This window comes from Pseudomyrmex gracilis, unplaced genomic scaffold (genome assembly GCF_002006095.1).
Source record: "Pseudomyrmex gracilis isolate BER0280 unplaced genomic scaffold, ASM200609v1 scaffold_251, whole genome shotgun sequence".
In the NCBI taxonomy this organism is placed as follows: Eukaryota; Metazoa; Arthropoda; class Insecta; order Hymenoptera; family Formicidae; genus Pseudomyrmex; species Pseudomyrmex gracilis.
The window spans coordinates 174,133-198,807 of NW_018020835.1; the positions used below are offsets into that span (position 1 = coordinate 174,133).

A 24,675-nucleotide genomic window follows, 5' to 3' on the forward strand; every position below is an offset into this window, starting at 1 on the left:
CACGATTACGTTATTAACGAAACGTTATTATGTATTTTGTTATACCCTGGTAAAAATGAAATTAGAAATAATAAAATAACGATGGAATTTAGATCGAAAAAACGCGTTACACTTGTATCTTAAACCAAGACAATTGAACCGACCATTTCTTGGACTGTATACACAGAAAAAAAAATGGAGTTGCTTCAATTAAAGTTGATGTCACGGGCTGCCACAAAAATAAATAGTTCATTCAATTGCGTATGCGATTAATTTAATGTCTAGATTCTTAAAGCAACTATCTGCTGTGTGTAGTGCAACAATATTGATGTTGCATCAACAGGATATATTTCAATTAAACCTATACTGTTGATTCAACATCATTTTTTTGTCCATGTAGGGTAAAAGACCCAATTACTGTCACCTGAATTAATAAACTCTGGCGTTAGTGAATTGTTTTTACTACTTATTTATCAAAAACATATGTTTTTCTTCTTATTATTCGATGTCTCTAATATAAGGAACAAAATAATACCGTCTCTCAAAATCTCTATTTTTTTTTATTTATAAATTTAAATAATTAAAAAAGAACGATGCGAGAGAGCTATTACTGTCACCCCCTAAAATGAAAGAAATGAGACACAAATGTTGAGTGCTGGATTTTTTGTTATATTAATTGCACTTAAAATTCTATGTTAGATTGTTTTCATGCATAACTTTTTTAGGATTTATTTAATATTTTAAATAAAATAGCTTAGGGTGACGGTAATTGGGTCTTTTACCCTACCGATAGCTCAAATAATGAGCATTTTCTAATTTCAATTTCTACCGGGGTATATAAGTGCTTTTGTTAATGAGATTTTTTATCGAATCATTTTAGATACATTCTTCGTCGCATTATAAGTTCTTAATTCTTAGTCGGAAGCTTCTTTCCCATTAGCGAGAATTTTTCTACGTTGCGCGGTATTGAAAACGCGCCGACTTTCACGCGACGTGAAAGAAGAGCGACCGACGTGGTGGCAAAAAACGTGGGGCGATAATTATTTGCAAATTTGTTGAATCTCACTGATGGATCCGACGTTATCTGCGTTACGGCGATCAAAGACCGAAATCGCGGTCTCTAACCGATGGGAAATTCAAAGCGACGAAATTTCTGGCTGAGAATAGTTAAACTCGGAAGGTCCTCGGTGTCGCGCGCGCGCGCGCGCGAATGTCATTAATTTTAATGGACAGAATACATCGTAGCCAACATTTGTCACGCTTCCTCGGTTTTAACGACCGATCAAAGGACAACGCGCGAAGGAGGTCTTCTCTTCGGATTCATTAATCCCCCCCCCGTGTACCGCGTGCAAAAGTAACGAACGACGAAATCAGCGAAGGATTAATAATTTTGCAAAGAGATATTGCAGATATCGTGTAGATTTCGTTCGTATCTCTCTTGTCGGAGAACAACAATGACGAAAAAAAACGAGTAATAAACAAACGCCAAAAACTCAATATCGAGCAGCTTATATTATACTTTTCACGCGAATCGATTCTATCTGATGCCAAGTACCGCGGAATTCGAAAATAATGATTAAACACACACAGGGAAAGGATTCCCTTATCCCCCTCCCCTATAAATCGTTCGGTAACAAAAATCACAATCGGTAATCTCCAAAATCGATTCTCGATCTCGTCGTTTTGATTGAACGAAGAATTGATCAGCACTCGGCAATATTGCGGTAAAGTGCAAATGTTTGCGAATCTCTCGACCCTTCGCTCGAAATTAACAGCCAAGCGAACAGTTAGAAATTCCATTTTGTGATCAATCGCGAACGGCACAACGAGCGAACAAATATCCGCAACGTACGAAGCACCAATACCTCGTCTGACAACACGTCGACAGTGCGTTTTTTTTTTTTTTTTTTAATTTTTTTTTTTTTTTTTTTTATAACGATCAATATAAGGTCTGCTAGAATCTCATATATTCGACAAAATAAACACGATCGCGCGGTCAGCCAAATTTCTATACGATCTATGAGCTAAATTCTCATTTTTTTTTAAAACTAAATTATATGTACACAAAACTTAATTATAATTCACAATGTTATATTAAAAATTATGATAAAATATAATAATACTGATGACGTATCTGTGTTATAAAAATATATTCGGCAAAATAAACACGATCCCTCGGTCAGCCAAATTTCTATACGATCTATGAGCTGAATTCTCATTTTCTCTTTTAAAACTAAATTATATGTACACAAAACTTAATTATAATTACAATATTATATTAAATATTATGATAAAATATAATAATACTGATGACGTATCTGTGTTATAAAAATACATTATTATATAAAAAAATTAATCAAAATAAATTTGAATATTTTGCAAAAATAATATAAAGATTTAGACAAAAACTTTTTAGAAAAATACTTCACAATTGTAATATATATATATATATATATATCATAGTTATGAGTATATATTGCTCGACAGTTTTTAACGTCATTCGCACAAACACCCTTCGCTTAATCTCAATTATTAAAGATTATTTGTCTTCACTTTTCCGGAATGTAGCATCGTATAAATTTTCCCATCGCGAAACCATCGCGAAACCATCGCAACGATTTATAAAGACTCCGCCGGGGGTTTATGTGTTGAACGTAAGTTCTCGAGGGGAAAAAACTCTTCGGGGGGTGATTTTTCACGATTAGAGAAATCCACGACGGGAGAGCCATCATTAGCCCGCGCGGAGAAATATATAAACTCGGGCAGTTTGTAAGCCCCAAATTGAAACGTCCGGGGGTCTTTGGCGTGTAGTGTGTTACGGTTTTCCTCCCCTCTGCTCTTCTCCACTCCAAATCCTTAAATCCTGGCACTTAGTGCGAAATTAAATGCCACCTGGTGCCGGAGGTATAAACACGGCCTTACCGAAGGCAAATGTTTGATCGGACATTATGACTGCGCTCGAGGGAGGAATTAGAGTTAATAGAGGGTTATATTGGGACCGGGGTTTTTCACCGACCAAGAGAGACTCTCTTCGTTTTCCTTGACCGCGTCGTCCGAACGGAACGCGTTTTTCACGTGGCTCTTCCGCGCATTTTAATTGCTTTGCCCTTCCATCCAGGAAGCAATTTAGAGCGAACGAATAAGGGCGTCGCCCGACAAGGGCGCGAGACACGTATCAATCCACGATTAATGAACAATGTCGCGCGCGATATATCAAATGTTTAATTACTATAAATTAATTACCCAAATACCCATAATCCTAATTAATTTATTAGTACATTTAACGTGTAATTGAATGTTTAATTAATTAATTAATTAATTGACAATAGAAATCCATTGGTTGATTCAAATCAACCGATATTTCGCCGAAATATTGAACGTGATGCAAATATAATGTGGTTTTTTTCTTATTTTTAAGAAAGAGAGGTCAACTCTGTTTTTATTAAAAATATAAAAATAAAAATATATAAATGATGACAAATTTATTGTATTACAAATAATTGTATTACACACGTGTGTAAACAATATCAATGTTTAATTTACTAGAAGATCTTGTTCTCTTTCATAGCGTCTGTGTGTGATTTGTTGGGGGGATTGAAACGATCTCGTGTAATCCGCTTGAAACGGAGAAACCAATTTGCCGAAGTGTAAGGAAATACACTTGTCGCGTGGGTAATCTTGAAAATTAATTACCGGCCTACTACGTGCACTAATTTGGAACATCGGGCGTGTCATTTAATTAATTTCGCCTATATTCGTGATCGACGACATCTTTGTGTCGTCCCCCCCCCCCAGCGGTAGGCATCTTCATCTACTCTTGTCCATCCTCTCGTCGTCGGCGTCGTCTACGGCATCTCGCGCCAACGAGTTATTTATTTAATTGGACATTAAAGCGCGAGGAAGCAATTATGAGGAATGATGAGATGTCTCTATGTTTCCTTCGGGGAACCGTATATTTTAATTAAAGACGCCTACGGAGAGAGACGAAGGGAAGGGGGGCAAAGGAAAAATGAAACCCCCCCCCCGTTGTTATTCGCTCGCTCGCCCTATGGAAGAGACGCGCGGTCGCAAGCACACGCACTTGATATACTCCATGATTGATCGCGTCATATTTCTGGCGCATTACACGGGACATTATTTATTTGCTTAATTACTAATTACACGGAGTTGATTACGTATCAGCTGCGCAAGACGCGAGGGACGGTCTGCGTCATCTTTATGTTCAGATGAAGAATTTAAAATTTAAAAATATTATTTAGTCGTTCGCATAATTGAAGAAAAAAAAAATTGAACAATTTGTAAATAATAATAAATCATTTTTAAATAAGTGATAAATGAGGTGTGACCTCCGGCTCCTTTTGGTAACTCCAATAAATAGAATTAATTAGCAGGGCAATAATGAGCCATGGCAGGATGTTGTGCCGTAGAAAAATTAAAAAATGTAATTGAGACGTTTCGACTTTATTTTTTAAGTCCTTATCAATCGTTAATTATAGAGTTGTCAAATTTGTCAGTATAACTCAACATTACAAAATTCAAAATACTTAAACAATTACAGAAAACAAATGAGTCATGTTTGTCGTGTATTTTGTAACAGACTGTTACAGACTGTCTCAATTACATTTTTTAATTTTTCTACGGCACAACATCCTGCCATGGCTCATTATCGCCCTGCTAATTAATTCTAAATCATTTTTGTTGCAACTCTAAAAATAAAGATATAACAAATTGTGCAGGACGTAATCTCAATATCTGACGAGATAGATGATTTAGCGAATAAAACTTTCTGTCATTTTCTTGAGTGTGTGTGTTTCCAACGCGCGCGTTGTTTTCTGTTTTTAGGTGAACGGACAAGACATTTCGAACTCTAGTCACGAGGATGCTGTGCGTTGCTTCCAGTCGGCTAAGGAGCCAATTATCGTTGAGGTTCTTAGACGACAGCCGAGCGGGCATCAACCGATTCCCAACACGCCCTCGAAGGAGCAGCAGCACGAAAAAATTACGTGTCAAGATAAAAACGAGGGAACGAAGAACGGTACGATCGACGAGCGAACGTGCAACGACGATGTTAAAAAGGACACGGCTGGTTCTTCTTTGGTGTCGACTGCGGTTCAAACCGACTGGGCCGGTCTCATAGAGGAAGAGGAATTGCTTCCGGTTCCGCTTGTCGAGGAACAAGCGAACGACAGTTTTGAGGATTTCCTCGCGCACGATATCGACTTTGAGGTATCCGTTCGATATCTTATGATAATCAAGTACAAATTTCTACATTACGAAGAGGAAAATGAAACGTTACGAAGAGGAAAATGAAACGATGATTCGGTTCGAAAAAATAATTTTAATCGCGCATTTTTAATAATATAATAGTGTTAATGATATTTTAATGAAGATTTTTTTTCAAAACGATCTTTGAAAATGTTCGAAATTATTTAGCTTTTTATCTCGTTTTATCTGGTTGCTGCACGTTACTAATGGTGGTAAATAATTAATAACAGAATTAAATGGGAGATAAAATGAACGAGACTCGATAAAAGACTTTAAATAAATGGCAATTTGACGGGATTATATAATTTTGTACGTGTTCGAGAGAGTAACGGCACACAGGAGAGAGATTGAATGTGGCGTTAACTCTCTTGTTTTCCCGTAATGTATTTCTCTCAGACAGTGATAATGCCTGAGAGAGCGTTAACGTTGTTAGTAAGAGAGACTCCCGTGTGTAAACACAAGTATATAGTTTAGTTTCCTTCTATCCAACATTGTCTGCTGCATTGGACATTAATACAGTTGCGAAATACCGTAGGAGGTGACGTTGCGGAAAACCGGAAGTGCCGAGAAGCTCGGGCTAACGGTGTGTTATAGCTCCGGTTCCGGCAGCGAGGACGCCGACACGGAGGTTTATATCTCGGAAATAGTTCCTGAAAGCCTTGCAGCGCGGGACGGTCGATTGCGGGAAGGAGACCAAATCTTACGGGTATGAAATCAGAAATGTGCGAATTCGTTCGTTTCCACACGGAAACAAATACACGCCGCGAAATAATTTCTCAAACAGAAAGCGATTGAATTAAACTTAACACATTGTTGACCGGCAATTTTACTGAAAATTTATCTCACGTCACCGGCTATTATTTCGTAATTGGAAGTGGAAGTAAAACAATAAAAATAAACTTTAATAAATTTTATTTATTATTCAACTTTTAATATTTCTTTTTCGTATGATAAGCAGTATAACAATCACCTACGTGTAATGGTACACAAAACGCATCACGAGTTAACTCGTGACCGGTCAGCAACGTTCGGCCATAAAAACACGAGTTAACTCGTGACCGGTCAACAATGTGTTAATAAAAAAACGTAGAAAAATTTTTTAGTATAGAGAAATAAAAATAATCGGAAGTAATAACGTCACTCTCTACGTATAATTACATAAGTGTCACATATGGAATTTTCAGTTTATTGTGCATAGTGACACTCAGAAAGTCATGTTCTTTGTGGTCACCAAGTATTAAAAAAAAAATATTCATAAGTATGGTAAAAATTTAAAACCGAAAGATCCCTTAACTTAGGGGAACTATATGAAGCTTCAAACTTTTTAAACTGCTCTCCTCTAAAATTTGCGTTTTGGAGTTACGGGATTATACGTAGGGAGTGACGATAAGTACACAACAGAATTTACACTGTTAATAACAAATTAACGTTTTTTTTTGTTTTTTTTCGAAGACACACAAAGATCGCGCGATTGTGGTCTCGACCGAGATTGCAAGATCTACGTTCGCGAATTTCCCGTTGACGCCTCATTATCCCCTGGTTCCACTTTTAAGCTCCTTCTCTCATCCCATTAGACAGATTATAATTACGAGCTGTGTGCTTTATCTCTTTCTCTTCTGTCACTTTGCTCTCTCTCTCTCTCTCTCTCTCTCTCTCTCTCTCTCTCTCTCTCTCNTCTCTCTCTCTCTCTCTCTCTCTCTCTCTCTCTCTCTCTCTCTCTCTCTCTTTCTCTATCAAACTGAAGGGAAATCACAGACGAAGTACAATGAGTGTGTACGATGGATTTGTCGCCGTCTGTCTAGATTCCACCGTCGATGAAGTTCCGCAAGACGTTTCCCCATTTATGTGACTTAACGGCGACTCGTTATTTAACGTCTCTCCTACCGACCTAATTATTCTTGCTTGGTTAATGCAATTTTCGCGCAGAAGATTTGCTCGGGGAATAACACGAGAGAGTATTGTTTTTTTTTTGAAGAATTAACGAAGTTTCACAGAAAAACGAAAAAAAAAAAGACAAATGTACGCGTTCTCTCAGATAATAAAAAAAAAAAAAAAAAATGCGCTTCGCTCGTTTTGTGTGTCAAAAACTACAGATATATATTATAGTTTTGTTTTAGAAAATACACAAAAGTTGCACTTGAGAAATTTCTAAATCGAAAGAGAAAGAGGAGAAATCTTCTTATTTCCTTGTGTTTTTGTACGCGCTCGCTGCATTATTATTGCAAGTGTAAATTCTGGAGAATGAGAAATTTACGTTGAGTCAGCTGTACGAAGGGGGGCTTCTCTAAAGCCGGATTTACATTCGGAGTACCGGCGTTTCATTATGCATGTACATCTCTCGCGAGAACAGTGACTCATTTCGGAAATCAAGAAGCGGGCTGGGAGGCATTAACTGAAAAGGAATCTCGTCTCGCTCTCGTTCCAGGTCAACGGCAGGGATGTTGCGAACAAGGAACAGACCGAGAACTTATTCGCGGAAACGAAGACCGCTGTGACAATTCTCGTTAGTCGATGCGTATATCCGGTTCGTTTTTTGCTTTTTCATCTTACTTACGTGTTACAATATTTGAATCGAATCGGAGGAAAATTAGTTTTTTTTAAACTAATAATATATATGAATATAGGGACACGAAGAGCCGTTCGCGGGATGTTGTGCGTGAATGTGCTTAAATATATTGTATATATTAAATAATATTAAATATATATATATGTAATATATATATATATATATTAATATATATGTACACACATATATACTTCGAAATAATTTTTTTCCTTCATATAGGATGCTGGATTTGCATCACATATATATGAAGGACCCCGTATATATGTATATGTGATGCAAATCCAGCATCCTATATGATGGAAAAAAATTATTTCGAAGTATATATGTGTATACATATATATATATTTAATTTTAATATTAATATATATATATATATATATTTAATATTATTTAATATATATATATATATATTTAAGCACATTCATGCACAACATCCCGCGAACGGCTCTTCATGTCCCTATATTCATATATTATTAGTTTAAAAGACTTATAGAGCCTGAGAGTAATCTCTATTTATCACTAATTGTTAAAATTAGTTTTGTCAAAATAAAACTTATATTTCTTTCTCTTCGTCTTCTTTAACTCTCAACGGACGGACACGGGTCGTTTTCGTCTGTGGAGCAAAATTACTTTCTGAAGAAAGTAATTTTCTTGTTGTGTCATATTTGCTAAAAATTATTGAATTAAAACTTTTTTTTTCACCAAATTTAATGACGGTGTCTTAAAATAGACACAGTTTAAAGAGTATATACACATTGTGTGTGTGTTTCAGATATTTTTTAAAAAATATTTAATATTTTTAAACAGCCCAGGACGAAAACGACTACATGTCCGGCGAATTAAAGTGCCGAAAAAACACGCCGTCCGTTGAGGGTTGAAATTGTGTGATTTTTCTAAACGAATAATTGTTTCACATGAAAAAATTCAAAATCGATCTAATTATAGAATTTGATTACGCATGTGTGTTACTATAAATCGAACTTGCAACGCTCGCATTTTTTCTCGATTTTAATTTAATATCGACTTCAATTTAAGGACGACGAGTACGATGACAGGCACATCTATCATCAAGTAAGTCAAAGTTTATATAATATTATATAAAAGAGCAAACACATTCGCACACTATGTTTATGCGCGCTGTGTGTGTTTATCGCTTATCTACCATGAACCTCATATCGCTTCAGTGCTCGCCGCCACTTTCACCGGAGAACTTGCCGGCGTATCAGAACAGCATGATCGAGCAGTTGATCCGTCAACAGCAGCAGCAAACGGAAGAGCGTACCAAAGAGAGCGAAGTAAACAACTGCACCCTCAAAGCTGCGCCACCCATACCTTCTCACACTCAGCAGCAACAGCAGCAGCAACAGCAACAGCAACCACAACAACAACAGTCTGTCAACGTTTTCTCTACAAACTCATCGTCTACGTGTTCGTCGCAAAACTCACAGAAGTCCAGCAAGAACGCGATCTCGCCGGCTCATCACACAGACGAGCGCGGCAAGCAGTGGATGCAGGACACGCTGAAAGATTGCACGAAAAGGCTCGACGTTATTTCTCTGCGCGGACAACAACAACCCGCGTCGCCGGCGGCGGCGGCGGTGGTGCCGCCGTCGGTTAAGCTCGTCGAGGCGTATTCGAGCCACGTCTGGAGCGAGACCGAGCACATCTACGAGACGATACCGGAATCGGACAGCGAGCCGATCTACTCGTCGCCGTACGAACATCATCAGCACTGGCAACAGTCGAACCACGTCGCTACGCAGCTGCAGCAGCACGGCAACACGCAGAATCATCTGACCAGCCAGCCGAATCAAAAGTGGCACTCCTCGTCGAAGAGCAACAGTTCAGGCGAGGAGAAGGACAGCTCGAGCGCGTACAACACCGGGGAATCATGTCACAGCAATCCACTGACTCTGGAGCTTCATCAAGGCGAGAGAGATCATCACAAGAGCACGCTGGTTCTGTGTCCGCCGAAGACACCCTCGCATCCGCAACAGCAGCAGCAACAACAACAACAACAACAACAAAAGTTGTTCTGCAACTGTCCGATGCCGGTAACGCCGAGCGCGACATCCGCAACGACCAGGCAACAATTGTCGAAGAACAACAACAACAACAACAAAAGTTGTTCTGCAACTGTCCGATGCCGGTAACGCCGAGCGCGACATCCGCAACGACCAGGCAACAATTGTCGAAGAATCAGAGCGTTCGAAAGAGCTCGTCGTCGTCGCATCATCACAGAGACCGCATCGAGCCCGCAATGAACGCCAATACGCTGCCGGCCGATACCATGTACACGAACGTTGCGAACTTGCAACAGACGATGTTGCTGCAGCAGCAGTTGTTCAAACAGGCGCTAAACCGCAGGAACTTCGTCACCAACAGAGAGACATCGGCGGGCGGCGCGAGAAAGTCCAAGTCGCACGGTAACTTTCAGGCGCCCAATTTGACGCAGTATCAGTTCGTCGGGAGTCAGCAAGTGTGCATGTCCACGTGGACGCCGCCGGAGGAGAAAGGCGAGGTGCAGATGGAGTGGAAAGTGAAGAGGAGATCGGACGGCACGAGATACATCGCCAAAAGGCCCGTGAGAAATCGAATACTGCGGAACCGAGCGATCAAGATATCAGAGGAGAGAGCCGGTCACACAACCGAGGACGACACGTTGTCGGAGATGAAGGCGAGTACCCCGATTTCAGTATTTTATTTATTTGATATTTGATGCTTTCGCGGTGTGTAGTATTAACATACAAAGATGTTTTTTCGGGTTTGAACCGCGTTGGTGTCATTTTTATACCGACGTTTCGTGAACATTACAGCTCACTTCATCAGGGTTTGAAGAGCAGCCTGATACTGTATCAGGGTTTGAAGAGCAGCCCGATACTGTATCAGGCTGCTCTTCAAACCCTGATGAAGTGAGCTGTAATGTTCACGAAACGTCGGTATAAAAATGACACTAACGCGGTTCAAACCCGAAAAAACATCTTTGTATTTTAGTTATTTGTTAAAATTGAACAAAAAAGAGATTTTGTGTTGTGGACGAAGTATTTCATTTATATCGAAAGATTAATAACGTTTTATTTTTTTTTTTTTTTTTTTTATTAATTGTTCAGGTCGGACGTTACTGGAGCAAGGAAGAGCGCAAACGTCAACTGGAGCGCGCGCGCGAGCGCAAGCAGCGGCAACAGGAGTTATTGCTGCAGCAGCAGCAGATGCAAACCAACGACCTGTTGATATGCGAACACACGGAAGACAAGGTGTCGAAGAAGCCGTTGAGTATCGTTGAGCTCAGTCACAAGAAGATGGCGCGTAAAAAGACGACTCTGGACGATTTCACCACCGTGCAAGAAATGTTGGTTCACGGGAACAGAGTTGGAGCGAGCGGTCCTGGCACGGGGGGAAAATTAATGGGTCTGCTGTCGGTTACCACAGTGTAAGCGAGAAACTGCTGATCGTGAAAAATACATCTTTTTCGCGGAAACTTTCTGAGAAAAACAAAAAACAAAAAAACAAAACAAAAGAAAAAGAAACACTTTCGCGCGATAAATTTATATATTCGCTCCGAGTTATCTCTGCGTGATACTTTGTATATCTCCTTGATACCCTCTTCTTGTACGAATACAGCGTATCCCGCTCTCTCTTCCCGAGAACGCTGCGTAGAGACGCTACGTAGATCGTTTTACACGTTCATAGAAAAACGGGGGGAGTATTCTGCGAACGGAGATCGGTGTTTATAGGTTTGTAGATATGTATGATAAAGCGGTGTATCGTGACGTGACGCGTATCAATATTCTTCCCGCTTTGTACGATAAAAAAGAAAAAAAAAGAAAAAAAAAACGTTATCATCTCAACGTTGATTTTCACTGTCAAAACCGATCGAATCACAAGCTAAGTTTGTTTTATTATACGGCTCAAGAGCGCGCACTCGAAGAGCGGTACACGCCCCGGTCTGTGAACTGAATCTTCGTGGACATCGAATAGTGTGATTAAAACAAAAGAAAACAACGCTATTGTTTTAACGAGCGGTTAAACGGCGCCGCCTCCTCGTCCGTGTGGGGATTTGCAGCAGCGCCTCGATTTTTTTTACACAGGTTTTTGTGAAAAACACGCGAAAACGATGAAAAGAAAAAAGTGCGCGAAGAAACGCGTCGAAGAGACGCAACAATTGAGAAAGAGAAACGATCCGAGATTTGTCTCTCTCGAAAAAACTACGTACGTCGCGTGCAACTCGCGCGCGTATCGAGCCGATTTGCTATTACTTTTGAGAGTCCTTGTTTTTTTTTTTTTTTTTTTTCCAGCCTAGAAGAGATAATCACTCGAGTGTATTATTATTATTATTATTACTGTGTTTACACACACAATTGTTCTGCGACTCTATACATGTATAACGTATATGGAAGACAGAATTGTGAATAGGAGTGTGAATCAAATGCGACGCGTATAATATAAAAGTTAAACTCTGTCGCGTTATTTCTCCGCTGCGTAAGGTGTGTGCGAGGCGTTCGAGAAAAAAAAACGTCTATGTTAGATACAGTGTACCGTTGTAGGAAATATGTTGTATACGTTCTAAATTATATATATTAAATAACAAATACGTAATAAAGCACACGCGCAAAGAATCGCTCGCGCGGCTCACATACCCGGTCTTTTTGTAATGTAGATGCCGACGTGACGATTCCACGCGTGTGTGTAAATGTAAATAAAAATCCACGAATAAAATATAACATTAATATATGCAACGACGTGGCGACGAAATTTGATCAAGTGCGTATTTATCTTTTAGGCGCGCGCGCCGCCACCATGTCCGGTGGCGAAAAAAAAATACGTTCACCAAGAAAGAAACGCGCAGCGCGGAAGAAACTGTTTCTCGAAGGAATAAGAAAAAAAAAAACAAACAAACAAAAAAAAACATCGTGAAGTGTAGAAAAAAGACTATTTATCATGATATTCGAAAACTTTTGATCATCTTTGAATTTTATAATCCTATTACATGAGCTTGATATTTATCCTATTTAAGATTTTTAGTTCTGGCACATTCAGGTGTTGGGCGTATACGCGGAAGCAATGGTGAGTGGAGAAGTTCAACAGAAAATCGCGCAGATATTGGCCAAGATTCAAATGATAGATTGAATCTCGCAACAATTCCGGATCCTCATCCTCATCGTTATCGTCGTCCATGCCGTCGAATCCTAAAAAGATGTCACATTTATATCGCCGTTTATTTTATTTTATTTTATTTTTTTTTTTTTTTATCGACAATTAAACGTTACGCAAAATCTTGAAAATTTGTATGAGAAGAGTTTACTCACGTAAAACATTTGCAACGTCGTTTCCGGGATCTATCAGTTCGTCATCGTCCTCATCCTCGTCTTCGTCATCGGAAACCTACGCGTCAAACGTACGTATTTAATTTTAGATAAGACACACAGAGAACGAAAAAAAACTGAATGTAGAAACGGCAAAAACGGTTCTCACTCACTTCCGCTTCTTGGCTGGCACTGATAACCTCAATATCATGCGACAATTCGTTGATTATTACTTTAAAAATCTTTACAAGTACAGGCACCGTAGTCCATTCGTAAGGCTGCGACTCCGCTTTGCTCCTGGTCCTCACGCCGTCTTCGATTCCTATATATTCCCGAATTTTAACTTGCTACTTTGGAACACAATAACAAAATTGTTGTCTTTCGTAGAACCAAGTAGTTCTGTTTTTTTTTTTTTAATTAAACGATATGCGATGCCATAAAATTACACATTGCGATACGATAATTTTCCGCTCAATGCAACATCCTTGTCAAGCGGGGGATAACTTAACTCTGAAGGAAATAAACCACAAACCTGAAATGATCATATCACCCTTAACAGTGATCTCGTCCAGTCTGCAATCACCGTGCGTGACTCCGTACTGCAGTATGTTGCACAACGCGACAGTTCCGACCTTTCGATCGTATTTACCCATAAACAAATGTTGCCTGTTGACCCATTCGGACAGCACAAACACTAGGGCGCTCTGTCCCGTTGGGCCGGGCACGGTCGACAAGAAGTTCAACACGGCGTCGAACTGCGTGTTTATAAGATGCGCGTAAATCATCAACAAACTCTGCATGACGAGCGACGACTCGGCGGTCTGCATCTTGCTCAGTACCGCTTTCAGCAACAGATCGAGATTCTCGCCGAGACTGTTTCCCACGTGTCTGATCAGGGTTGTGACCAAACGTCCGACGAAAGTGGCAGTGAACTCGCTCGACTGTGAGGAATAACACGCACACAACGCGCGTATAGATATTATTGTAATTATTTTTAGCAAAGAATATAAAAAAATAATCCAATCTTGAGCGACGTTTCGAGCGAATGTCACCTGCGGATTTAGAAGTAGACCGATTATTTGCAATATGTACTGTAGTCCGGTTTGACCCTCACTGTCTCGATAAGCGGTAACTTGCTGCGCCGCCACGGACAAGTAGGCGCGCACGACTTCTCCGCCGCTCTGTAACGTCCCGTCGTCCTCGGAGTGAAGAATGCATTGGCACGCGGAAGGAAACGCAGTCTCGATTAAAGCGTTGCTGAGAGGTCTCGGCGAATACTGTACTAGAATTTTTAGCACGTCCAATGCTACTGCTCGAGATCCCTCTGACGATAAAAAAAGACAATAAGATACTTGCTTATAAATTATTATAAGTCGAAATTTGTATATTGCGATGCATTATAACGTATCGGTTATAATGTACCGCAATGTGCAAAAGGACGGAATTCGTTTTACCATCTTGTGGTTTGTTCATGGTGATCGCCATCATACTCGTAAGAGTAGGTATTATACGAGTTTGCAACGGCCCGATACAGTTCGGATTCTGCGTCAAATACTTGAAAATATCCAGACATATATCTAAGATCGCCGGGTCGCTATGATACTTAATAAACACTGCAATTGTCAAAGGACAAATCTTGTTTTCCATCGATGCCGTAAATTCTTTCTGTTGCTATCGACACAAAATAAAAAAAAAAAAAAAAAACATCCAAGTAACTTAAGTAAGAGAAAAATGGATGGCGCAATGTGTAAAAAAACTGCGCGCGCGAGAAAAAAACGTTAATATATTACCCAAACTAGCATTTGAAGCGTTTCCATGACCAGAGTTAGAACGTCCGTGTTCTGTTGACTAACCAGAGTGTATAATCCGTGAAAGATGTTAGGCATATGGCAGCGTATTACGTTAACTAATGACTCCTTTCCGGACGAAGCTTCGCAGAACCAATAGATCGCTTTAACGGCGCAGATACGAATGCAAAGCGGTTGGTTTTCTTGTAAACCGTTAACTGCCGCTTCGAGAAATCGAGAAATCACTTCTAGCGGCAACGTTTTGGCGTATCGTCCACTGAGACATAAGCAGCGACCAAGAAGTAACGGAGGCGACCCTAAAATAAATACGATGTAAGAGTAATCAGCAAAGATGCTTGGTGTAATAAATGCAAAATGGTAAAAAAAAAAAAAAAAAACTGGTATTCGCGCCGCAATCAATCACCTGAATCGTTCAACATTTCCAAAACAACCGTGTCTAGAAATCTAACGATATCGAACGGTAACGTTCCTTCCTGCTGTTTCTCGATAATGGAATTTTTCGAGAGACTCAATGCCAGTAAGGAGGCTTCTCGTATTTTCCACCAGCTCTCGTTGCTGTTACCGCCCTCGCCATTAACGCGCATTTCTTTCGTCGCTTCGATATGTCTTGTGACAACGTCGCACAGTGCGTGAACGGTTTTGTCTTCGGAATTGGTAAGAAGAGTCTGTACGAAAGATATATTGATCGAGAAAACAAAAATTAAGAAATTATCCGCGCATATCCGAAAACGCAACGCATTTTGCGCGTATTGTTGTTATACATTTCTACTTGCCATTAAAAATTCTTGTGCCGATATTCGAACACTGTAATCGAACGTACAGTCTTCCTCCTCGACAAATTGTTCTGGAACACTTGTCCACTGTTGGATCTGTTCGGGTGTTATTTGCATAAATACTATTAGATAATATATAACTTCCCCCAGCATATTATCTAATATATTTGTAAACCTTTTGCGATCCACGATGGTCTGGATGAGCTCAAATATTGCGATAATCAGACTATTGAAATTGATTACCTCGCCTGTAAAAAAGGAGGAAGAGATTTACAGAAAACAGGTAAAAATTGCGATCGATACTCTCTGTACACGTTATGGGTATAATGTACCATCAGAATCAACTTCCTTATCGTCGATATCCGCATCAGAATTTACCATTGTTTCTTGGTACGTCTTTGCGCTCTGGCATAAATTTTCCCATATAGGCGGCAGCATTTGAGACAAAAAATCCGACACATATTTGGGCATTTTTGTGACCAGACAGTTTATAGCTTTAATTATATCGGTTTTAAATTCACTATCGCTATCCGGTCCGTTAGATATTCTCAGATACGTGATAAACTTCTCGCAAAACATAGGAATGATTGGCTGTAGATACTGTTCCATAAATCCCTTTTCACAATTGGTATGATTAATTAAGGTTGTGATAATTATAAAAACTTCAACCGCGCGACCACGTATTTTGATCGAATACTGTTGGGGGAAAAAAAAAAATTATAAAAATAGCAGTACAGACAAAGAAACGCTGAGAAAATTTATAAATTTGACTTCGTCCGCTTGACTCACGTTTTCATCTTGAAATATTCTGAACATTTCTTGCAGAATAATAAGTCCGACGTTGTAAAGATGAGCATCTGTTAGATCCCGACTGAACTCGGTCAGAACTCTCATCGCCCCGTGAACGGCATATTCGTTCTGATCCTTCAAACAACTGACAAGTATGTCAAAAAGAGCAGGCCAATTTTCAGGCCAATCCCAATGCGCTATAGCCGATATTGCGTAGGCCACCGCGGTTCGTACCTGGAGTTGATGACGCATCGCTGATAAGATCGATTATTCGTTACAAATGTCATAAATATTTTTATGTAAAACAAATTTTTGCCGGAAACTAAATCTTCTTTGCAATTTGTAGAACTCGTCTTCTAACAAATTTATAATATTTATTTGACATGAAAATTACCTTACTGATAGCCTCCCGAAGCCCGAGAGGCAATAACTCCTTGATCCTTTCTTTAGCGGCATTGTTAGGCTCTGGCGGACGGAACTTCTCGGCCGTTGAGCACCAATGTGTCTCAACGTATTGCTTCAATAATACGGAAGCTAATTGCCTAATCGGCAAATGCCCGTTGGGATCAACTACAAACTCCGTAAGGTGTATTCCGAATTCCTCAGTAACCTCCAAAGCCTGAACCCTTTGCTCCGCGGACACGCGAGTTTCATATTGAGGCGACAAGATTCCGGTTAACGACTCGTACAAGGCTTCCTTAAGCGAGCCTTGTACATCGCCAGCAATCATCGTGCGAAATAAAAAAAACAAAACAAACAATTCGTTTACTGCATCGGATTAAATTTTCGAATAAAGTTCTGACACGTTCGGGTCGCGCGCGCGACCACCACACACACAACTCCCCGGAATCAGCAAATCTGTTGATAAATGTTTTATTATTCTTAAAATTACACAACAATCGCGTTTTCTTCTTTCAATCGTCGTTCTCTCTCTCTCGCGTATCTCACGTGTTTACCATAACGTCTGACATCTCGAAATATCTACGTGTATTCTCGACATTTACGCGCACCGGTCGTTTGTCTCGGCGCGTTTCAAAATTTCCCAAAATTTTCCACAAAAGCCGGGGCGGATTGGATTGGAGACACGACTTGGTTATATCATCGCTCAATTATCTCAAGCAAGATAGGCGTCTCTTCTTTTGATTCTAGGAAAATTTAACCGAACGTACGGACAGGCTAACTTTCTGCGAAAAGTTACTATACGTACGTGGTAACTTTGTGATAAAGCTGCGAGAGAAGAGTGAGGATTGGTCGCGGAGTCAAATCAGCCATCGACCAATCAGCGGCTGAAACCGTCGTAAAAAAAATAGTGTCCGACCGAAGTTTCGGTTTCGACGTGTTGATGATTTTTGCAAATTCAAGTTTTAATTTATTTTTATAAAACTAAAACTGTGACTGTCAAAGAGACTGTGTAATACTAATTGTGTGATTATTAGTATACAGTACTGATATTGATGATAAAGACTGCATTGATCAATGATTTTTTGTCCGCGTGAAGTACACATCTCGCGTACAGAAAAAAGTTTGCGATACTTTTTTTTGTTGATTTTCTAAGTGCAATAAAACTATTCGTTTGTCGAATAAGGGTTTTTTTAACACATACGCACCCGCAGTTAGCTAAAATTAACAGAAACATAGTCTCAAATTTAAAAAATGTAATAAGAAATTATCATAAAAGGAAGTTTCGGTTTCGGTTTCGGTTCCGGTTCTGGTTTCGGTTTCGGTTTCGGTTTCGGTTTCGGTTCCGGTTTCGGTTCCGGTTTCGGTTTCGGTTTCGGTTTCGGTTTCGGTTTCGGTTCCGGTTTCGGTTTTGGTTTTGGTTTCGGTTGTAAGGCCTGGTTTATGCGGGCAAATAAGGCCTTGTTTTGGCCTTGTTTATGCGGGTAATAACTGTTAATTTATGCCGGAATTGGTACAGTTCAACTATAGGATGCTTCTGTTATATTCTGTTATGCTTCTGTTAATAAACAGAAATATTAAAATCTTAGGCCCGCATAAACCAGGTCTAAAAACTAGTTTCGGTCGGACACTAGTAAAAAAACTACAATAGGATAGTCGCTTTCAGTCTTCTCTCTGCTACTGTTCACAATGCACACGAGTGGTGTTTTTGAACGCAGCTCATAGAGGAATTTGAGAAATTGGCAATACTGACTTCGGACCACTTGGTTCCGATCTCTGCTGTCGTGGTTTTCTGCCACCAGGGGGATGTGAAATCTCCCGTTTCTTTTTAGTCGATGGTGCGTTCGTGCTACGTTTCCTAGGTGCGAAAATCTCATATTTGACACGAAAATTCGACTTGTCTGTTGAATTATTCGATTAAATAACTGGCAAACCTTGTGGCGCATCGCCTCGGGTTGCTGCATAAGTATATTTTTTTCTGTTACTCGATTTAATTTCGAACGATTCTGGCGGATTACCGCGACTTGTTTCATGTGGCACGACGATAAATGTGACAACACAATAGTGTATATAATACAATCTGTTTGCATAAACTTGAAAAATGCTACAAGTCTTTGGGTTGTGCATTCGTCAAAGAATCATCGAATTTCGTCAATATAACAATTTCGACGAGTCTCGATAAAATAGATGTTTTTTAACGTCATATCCAATCGAACATAACCAAAAAACATTTCTTTTGCGGTTCTCTCGATCATCTGCGATCTTATAAATTTTTTTGGTTTGTTAAAAATATGCGGGTTAAATATAATCAACAATTTACTCACAACTTGCGTTATTCGTAGGAAATGACGAGCAAAGCGAAAACTCCTAAGACGAAAGAAGGTGCTGCTGCGGAAGATGCACCGGTGGTCTTGAAAAAGAGGCCCTTTAAGAGACACGGGCGTCTTTATGCAAAAGCAATCTTCACCGGTTACAAACGAGGGTTACGCAATCAACATGAACATACGGCACTGCTCAAAATTGAAGGAGCTAGGACAAAAACAGATTCTGATTTTTATATCGGAAAACGATGTGTCTATGTATATAAGGTGCGCACATAACACTTTCCAGTTTATTAGAAAGAAGAGATTAGATTAAATTATTATAACATAAACAAGTGTTACTTTTATATATATATATATATATTGATAATCTATGTAAATTGTGTCATAGGCAAAAAATAGAACTCCAGTACCAGGAAAGAAAACTTCAAAGAAAACAAAAGTTAGAGCCATCTGGGGTAAAGTTACTCGACCTCATGGAGCAAGTGGGTCAGTGAGAGCTAAATTTAAAAGAAATTTGCCAGCTAAGGCTATGGGACACCGTATAAGAATAGTAAGAGACTTAAAGTTTTATGTTCTTTGCTACATAAGCTTTCTGTTTTATTATAAATTTGTATATCTTTGAATCAAAACTACATGAAGAAAGAAAGATCAATATACAATTAGGTAGATAACTAAATTCAAATAATATTTGTTTCAGATGCTCTATCCCAGTCGGATTTAAATTTTATTTCTGTATAATATAATAAAATACCATTTTTGGTACTAAAATCTCAAATCTGTGCAAATTCCTTTTTTCCTCTCTTGCTATCGAGTCAAAATCCTGTCCCATGTCATTTATGTAAATTTGTATTACGTGTTAATTGAATTGCATTAAAAACTAAGTAGAATAAAATATTTTAAATTAGGATCTTTAGTATAATAATAAGTTGATATAGTGATATAATAAATAATAATATGAAATACCATTTTTGGTACTAAAATCTAAAATCTGTGCAAATCCTTTCCTCTTTTGCTAATATCCAACCAAAATCCTGTCCCATATCATTTATGTAAATTTGCATTACGTGTTAATTTAATTGCATTAAAAACTTTAAGTGGAATAAAATATTTCAAATTAGGATCCTTAGTTTCAAAGAAATCAATTTGTGAAGAATATTCTCGAGCAAATTTGTAAGTTTGTTCATTTGATGTTAATTTACGAATTTTATACGCATCCGCGCGCGTGTGTGTGTGTACTTTCCGCCATCAACTTAAACCCTAACCTAACCTAATCTAATGTAATTTAATCTTTAAACTAACCTCAAACCTCACGTCATTTAAAGACGCGCTTTTACGTGTTTCGCAAAAACTTTGTAATTTTGTCGCGTAGCGTGAGAAAGCATGTTGTGCGTTACAAGATATGAAATGTCATGCTACAAGAGTCGTCCGTTGAGATAAATCACACGGTTGAGATCAACATCACACTAGAAGCCATTTTTGTGCGGCATTGTTGTATATGTACGTGGATTTAAACAGCGTTTTTCCAGCACATTAAATTTGCACAATAGTCGTTTATAGGTTTCCTCCGTGTTTCATTGGCAAGGTGTAATTAGGTGACCGACTGATTGCAAACAGAGGAACGAGAGAAACATTATTTTTACGTCGTCGCTACGATGTTGTATCCGCTGTGATTCTGAACAACCGAGTCGAACTTCGCAGAGATTATCGTAGGGACGATGTTTTGCTGTCTGAGAAACTGTTTTGATGGCCTCGGCTTCGGCGCGACTCAAGCACCAAAGCGGGAACAAAACCTCATCGCCTTGGACACGACTCACATGGGTATAACTGTCATTGTGCGACACACGTGTGTCAAATCACTCGAATAAAAAAGACGTGACGTAATGCGTGTTACAATCTAGAGTATTTATATTTCTATCCTAAAACGTCTATATAAATGTTTTATATACTTGGAAAACTCGACTGTTTTTATTTTTAGAGTTGGTTTCGGAAAAGAACTTTGACAAGCCGATGTATTTTTTTTACAACACTTGGTTTGTTTACATCTAGCCAGCAAACAATTCGGTTGTCGGGTGTCGCGATTTTGTCGCCAACCGCCGCATCAAATCCATATCCATCCGTGTCCTCGGTAGGATATGGTTTTGGTGACCACGTTGCGTTTTTTTGTGTCTGTGTGTTAACAGCTTTGGCGGCGCACAAAGCGTGTATTGTAGCGTTTCTGCACACAGTTTCTGTTGCCAGGTCTGCGCAGTCAGAAATTGTTTGCTGGATATTTATACATTGTTTTTGTAACTAATGTATGTACAGCTTGAAAGAATATCTCGTAATTTCATTTTTGTTTTATGTTGCACAGGGAATGAGGTAGTCATAGTAAAAAATGGTCTAAGGATATGCGGAAGCGGTGGTGCCTTAACGAACGCCCCTCTTGTTCAGAGTAAAAGTTACTTTGAAGTTAAGATACAGCAGGGTGGTATTTGGGGTATCGGACTAGCCAGGAGAGACTCGGATCTCAATGTCGCTGTGGGTGGAAAGGATTCGGAAAGTTGGGCGCTCAATTCGGACAGTATTATAAGGCACAACGACCAAGAAGTTCACAAAATTCAAACTCCCGTACAAGAAGGAGATATCATTGTGCGTATTGCTGATGTTTCAATCGCGACTCGATTAAGTTGACAGAAATTAATAAACTAGTTTGAAAAAAATAAATAATTATGCTTATTTGGCATCGATTTTTTCAGGGAGTATCTTACGATCACGTAGAATTGAATTTCTATTTGAATGGGAAATCCACGAACGCTCCAGTTATGGGAATAAAAGGACGAGTGTATCCAGTATTATATGGTATAGATTTTATTCCACTAGAGACTTACGTCACTAACTAACACATAAATGTTCTGAGACATCATTGTTCACCATTTATTTTACTTTACAGTGGACGACGGAGCTATCTTAGATATAATTTTGGAAAACTTCGTTTACGCGCCGCCAATGGGCTTCGAGAAAATAATGTTAGAACAGTCGTTACTTTAGCAGAGTGTTGTAAAAACGAGAACAAGGCGGTCAGTATATCGGTAAAATTATCGCTCTTCGTCCATTTCGATTTTAATTAAGTCCTGAAAACTTTAAGCTAAGGAATACAAATCGTATAAACAGGGAGTTAACAACGGTATAAATGTTAAGAATCGGTGTCACAGAGTTTTTGTCATTCTATGATATAGGAATAGATTTTAATTCAGAAGCGTGGAATATAAGCAACTCGCCTAATACATGTAAATCTATTTTTTGATCTCTATAAAAGATTGAGAGATTCTCTATGAAAAGATGTGGGAGAAAGAACGAGAGAGATTGAGATAATAAGTTGGGAGAAATTTTACATAACCGAGAGAGAGAATCTCTAGTTTATTAAAATTAAAAGGTTTATATATATACAGCAGTAATCATTCGGATGAATTAAATTCAGCTCTATTTCAAAATTTCACATGTCTATCTTACAATAATATACTATATATATATATTATATTATATATATATATATCTTTGTATAATTGTATAATAATAAATGTAATCATAAATATGTGTGTGTACAATTTGTGTAATATATATACATATATATATGTATATATATATGTATATATATATGTATATGTATGCATTGTATACATAATGATTCATTGATTCTTAAATGACTAACGCGTACGGTATGATATATACACTGGCTTAAATAAGGTACCAATGGCTTTTAGGCCTATTGTTTGCTTCATTAGGCTAGAGTGTCATGGCGTTCTTATTAAATATCTCTCTTCATAGGTTCTCTCTTACTACAATATATTGTATTCAACATTAAAGCTAACGCTTCATTCTTTTTTATTTTTTTTTTTTTAACCATCGAAAACTTGCAATCTCTTTTTTTTTTACATATCGTCAATTGTGTCAAACATTTCAACAATTTAGTTTTTTGAGACGCGAAAAAAAAAAGAATTTTGCTTTTTTTGCGAATAGGAGAAACAAAACGAATCGTACTTACAGTATTTCAATATAATCGAATATCTCAGCTCGTGCTTCATTTATATAAGAATTATTTATAAGAAGTTAGAATATTTGTAAGAATTATTTATAAGAAGTTTAAGAATCGATCACAGTCAGATAAGCGCCGGTGGTTTTTAATACGAAAACGACAGCTAAACGAAAAATCTTAAATTAACAATCATCGCTTATCATTGACCTAATAATGAGCCTTTTACCTAATGATGTGTATAAAAAGTTTCTTGTTTTTTTTTTCTTTTTTTTTTTATACAACTGTTTTGTGCTGCAAGCTTTCCGAATACTTGCTACAAACATATTAAATCTTTGGTCCTTAATATTAGCTTCAAAACAACTACGTCGATATATCAGTAAAATATATATATATATACGCTCTTAACATTACGGCTGCGTTCGAGCAGCGCGCAAGTCTGCGCTATTGCACGACATCTATCTTTGTTTTACATCTAACGAGCAAAAAAGATGGAATGACGCAATAGCATTGATAGCGCGCTCCTCGAGAACGCAGCCTACGTATTTATATTAATTATAGGTCATTCGATTGAAACACAATGTGTACTTGCTTTATTACCTTACATTATTTGCCATTAACGAAGTATCTACGTGCTGAATATAACATCGCTTATTATTTTTTTTTTCTCAATGATTAATTTTGCGTTAAATACATAAATTTGTTTATGGCACTCTGTTCCTCTTGTGTAACGTAGAGAAGTATACATATGTGTGTATATATATATATATAAGTATTGTATTCATTCGAAAGACCGTCGTTATAATATATGTTTTTTCAAGAGAGCTTCTTGCAATCTACACGCTTTAATTAATAGATGCGTAACTACTATTATAACTAATGTTTTATGTTACAGCTTTACGTTTATGACTGGATGACATGAGATATTTATAATGGTAACCCATCGTGTTTTATTGCACTTGTACAGCTTCCGTGTTGAGCGTGTTGTGATGACTGATATTTAATCTAGAGAGACAACGATCACCTCATCCGATGATGCATTGTATTGCCGGTTGATTTAACTATATAGGCCAGTGATAAAGTAAATCCATTTTACACGAAATACAATTATTTACAAATTTAATTATTTACGGGCAAGTTTTTTTTTTTTTTTTTTTAACATTGCCTAGAATGCGGAAATATATTGTGATTTGTGTTATTATTAAATTTCTCAAATGTAGGACCGTTAATCTCTGTTTGGAAATAACGTGCAGATCAACGATGGAAAATGGTTGATTTCACTCTTCACTTTCGAACATTCTTTGTTGGGTGAGAATTTATACGTGTATGTCGCTTCACATGTGCAGCTGTTCATAGTTTAGTTTTTAGCATGTACTTTAACATTCAAATTACAAAAATGTCTTATTCAAATCTTGCAAATTTGTTTTTTTTTTTTTTCATGTACAATGCGGCAAATAATT

General features: G+C 38.3%; 4 protein-coding genes across 12 annotated transcripts in view; 3 read left to right on the plus strand and 1 right to left on the minus strand.

Moving 5' to 3' along the window:
- Positions 1-12,537, plus strand: part of LOC109859249 (PDZ domain-containing protein 4) — a 174,260-nt gene extending 161,723 nt beyond the window's left edge. Inside the window, exons 2-8 of one of the 3 annotated variants that reach the window (XM_020437297.1) lie at positions 4,822-5,205; positions 5,780-5,950; positions 7,670-7,768; positions 8,846-8,881; positions 8,995-9,896; positions 9,992-10,487; positions 10,921-12,537. In XM_020437297.1, the coding sequence (XP_020292886.1) occupies positions 4,822-5,205; positions 5,780-5,950; positions 7,670-7,768; positions 8,846-8,881; positions 8,995-9,896; positions 9,992-10,487; positions 10,921-11,244 (2,412 nt within the window). In that variant the 3' untranslated portion in view covers positions 11,245-12,537. Of the gene's footprint in view, positions 1-4,821; positions 5,206-5,779; positions 5,951-7,669; positions 7,769-8,845; positions 8,882-8,994; positions 9,897-9,935; positions 10,488-10,920 lie in introns of all 3 variants that reach the window. The other 2 variants (XM_020437296.1, XM_020437295.1) reach the window with 2 other exon arrangements.
- Positions 12,082-17,599, minus strand: LOC109859248 (importin-9). 3 transcript variants are annotated; one of them, XM_020437292.1, is made up of 12 exons: positions 16,878-17,598; positions 16,484-16,717; positions 16,027-16,390; positions 15,695-15,942; positions 15,325-15,586; positions 14,904-15,217; positions 14,568-14,784; positions 14,166-14,437; positions 13,646-14,054; positions 13,287-13,435; positions 13,117-13,192; positions 12,082-12,996 (listed from the first exon to the last, which is right to left on the minus strand). In XM_020437292.1, exons 1-12 carry the CDS (start codon positions 17,211-17,213, stop codon positions 12,794-12,796), a joined length of 3,084 nt encoding a protein of 1,027 aa, XP_020292881.1. In that variant the 5' UTR covers positions 17,214-17,598; the 3' UTR covers positions 12,082-12,793. The 3 variants fall into 3 exon arrangements, with proteins under 3 accessions (XP_020292881.1, XP_020292882.1, XP_020292883.1); XM_020437293.1 differs by having other exon boundaries at positions 16,484-16,737; positions 16,878-16,957; XM_020437294.1 differs by lacking the exons at positions 12,082-12,996; positions 13,117-13,192 and having other exon boundaries at positions 13,344-13,460; positions 16,878-17,599.
- A 1,038-nt stretch (positions 17,600-18,637) lies between these two features.
- Positions 18,638-19,981, plus strand: LOC109859253 (60S ribosomal protein L35a). 2 transcript variants are annotated; one of them, XM_020437304.1, is made up of 4 exons: positions 18,638-18,744; positions 19,225-19,470; positions 19,595-19,756; positions 19,904-19,981. In XM_020437304.1, the coding sequence occupies exons 2-4, from the start codon at positions 19,228-19,230 to the stop codon at positions 19,925-19,927; spliced, it is 429 nt and encodes a 142-aa protein (XP_020292893.1). In that variant the 5' UTR covers positions 18,638-18,744; positions 19,225-19,227; the 3' UTR covers positions 19,928-19,981. The 2 variants fall into 2 exon arrangements, with proteins under 2 accessions (XP_020292893.1, XP_020292894.1); XM_020437305.1 differs by lacking the exon at positions 18,638-18,744 and adding an exon at positions 18,751-18,848.
- A 473-nt stretch (positions 19,982-20,454) lies between these two features.
- LOC109859252 (SPRY domain-containing protein 7) lies at positions 20,455-24,669 on the plus strand. Of its 4 annotated transcripts, none has more exons than XR_002250692.1 (6): positions 20,455-21,024; positions 21,557-21,834; positions 21,942-22,044; positions 22,136-22,262; positions 24,111-24,296; positions 24,436-24,669. XR_002250692.1 is itself a non-coding variant. In XM_020437301.1 (6 exons), the coding sequence occupies exons 2-5, from the start codon at positions 20,922-20,924 to the stop codon at positions 22,231-22,233; spliced, it is 582 nt and encodes a 193-aa protein (XP_020292890.1). In that variant the 5' UTR covers positions 20,455-20,703; positions 20,764-20,921; the 3' UTR covers positions 22,234-22,262; positions 24,111-24,669. The 4 variants fall into 4 exon arrangements, 3 of the variants coding, with proteins under 3 accessions (XP_020292890.1, XP_020292891.1, XP_020292892.1); XM_020437301.1 differs by having other exon boundaries at positions 20,455-20,703; positions 20,764-21,024; positions 24,111-24,669; XM_020437302.1 differs by having other exon boundaries at positions 20,455-20,703; positions 20,789-21,024; positions 24,111-24,669.
- Positions 24,670-24,675: the final 6 nt, after the last annotated feature.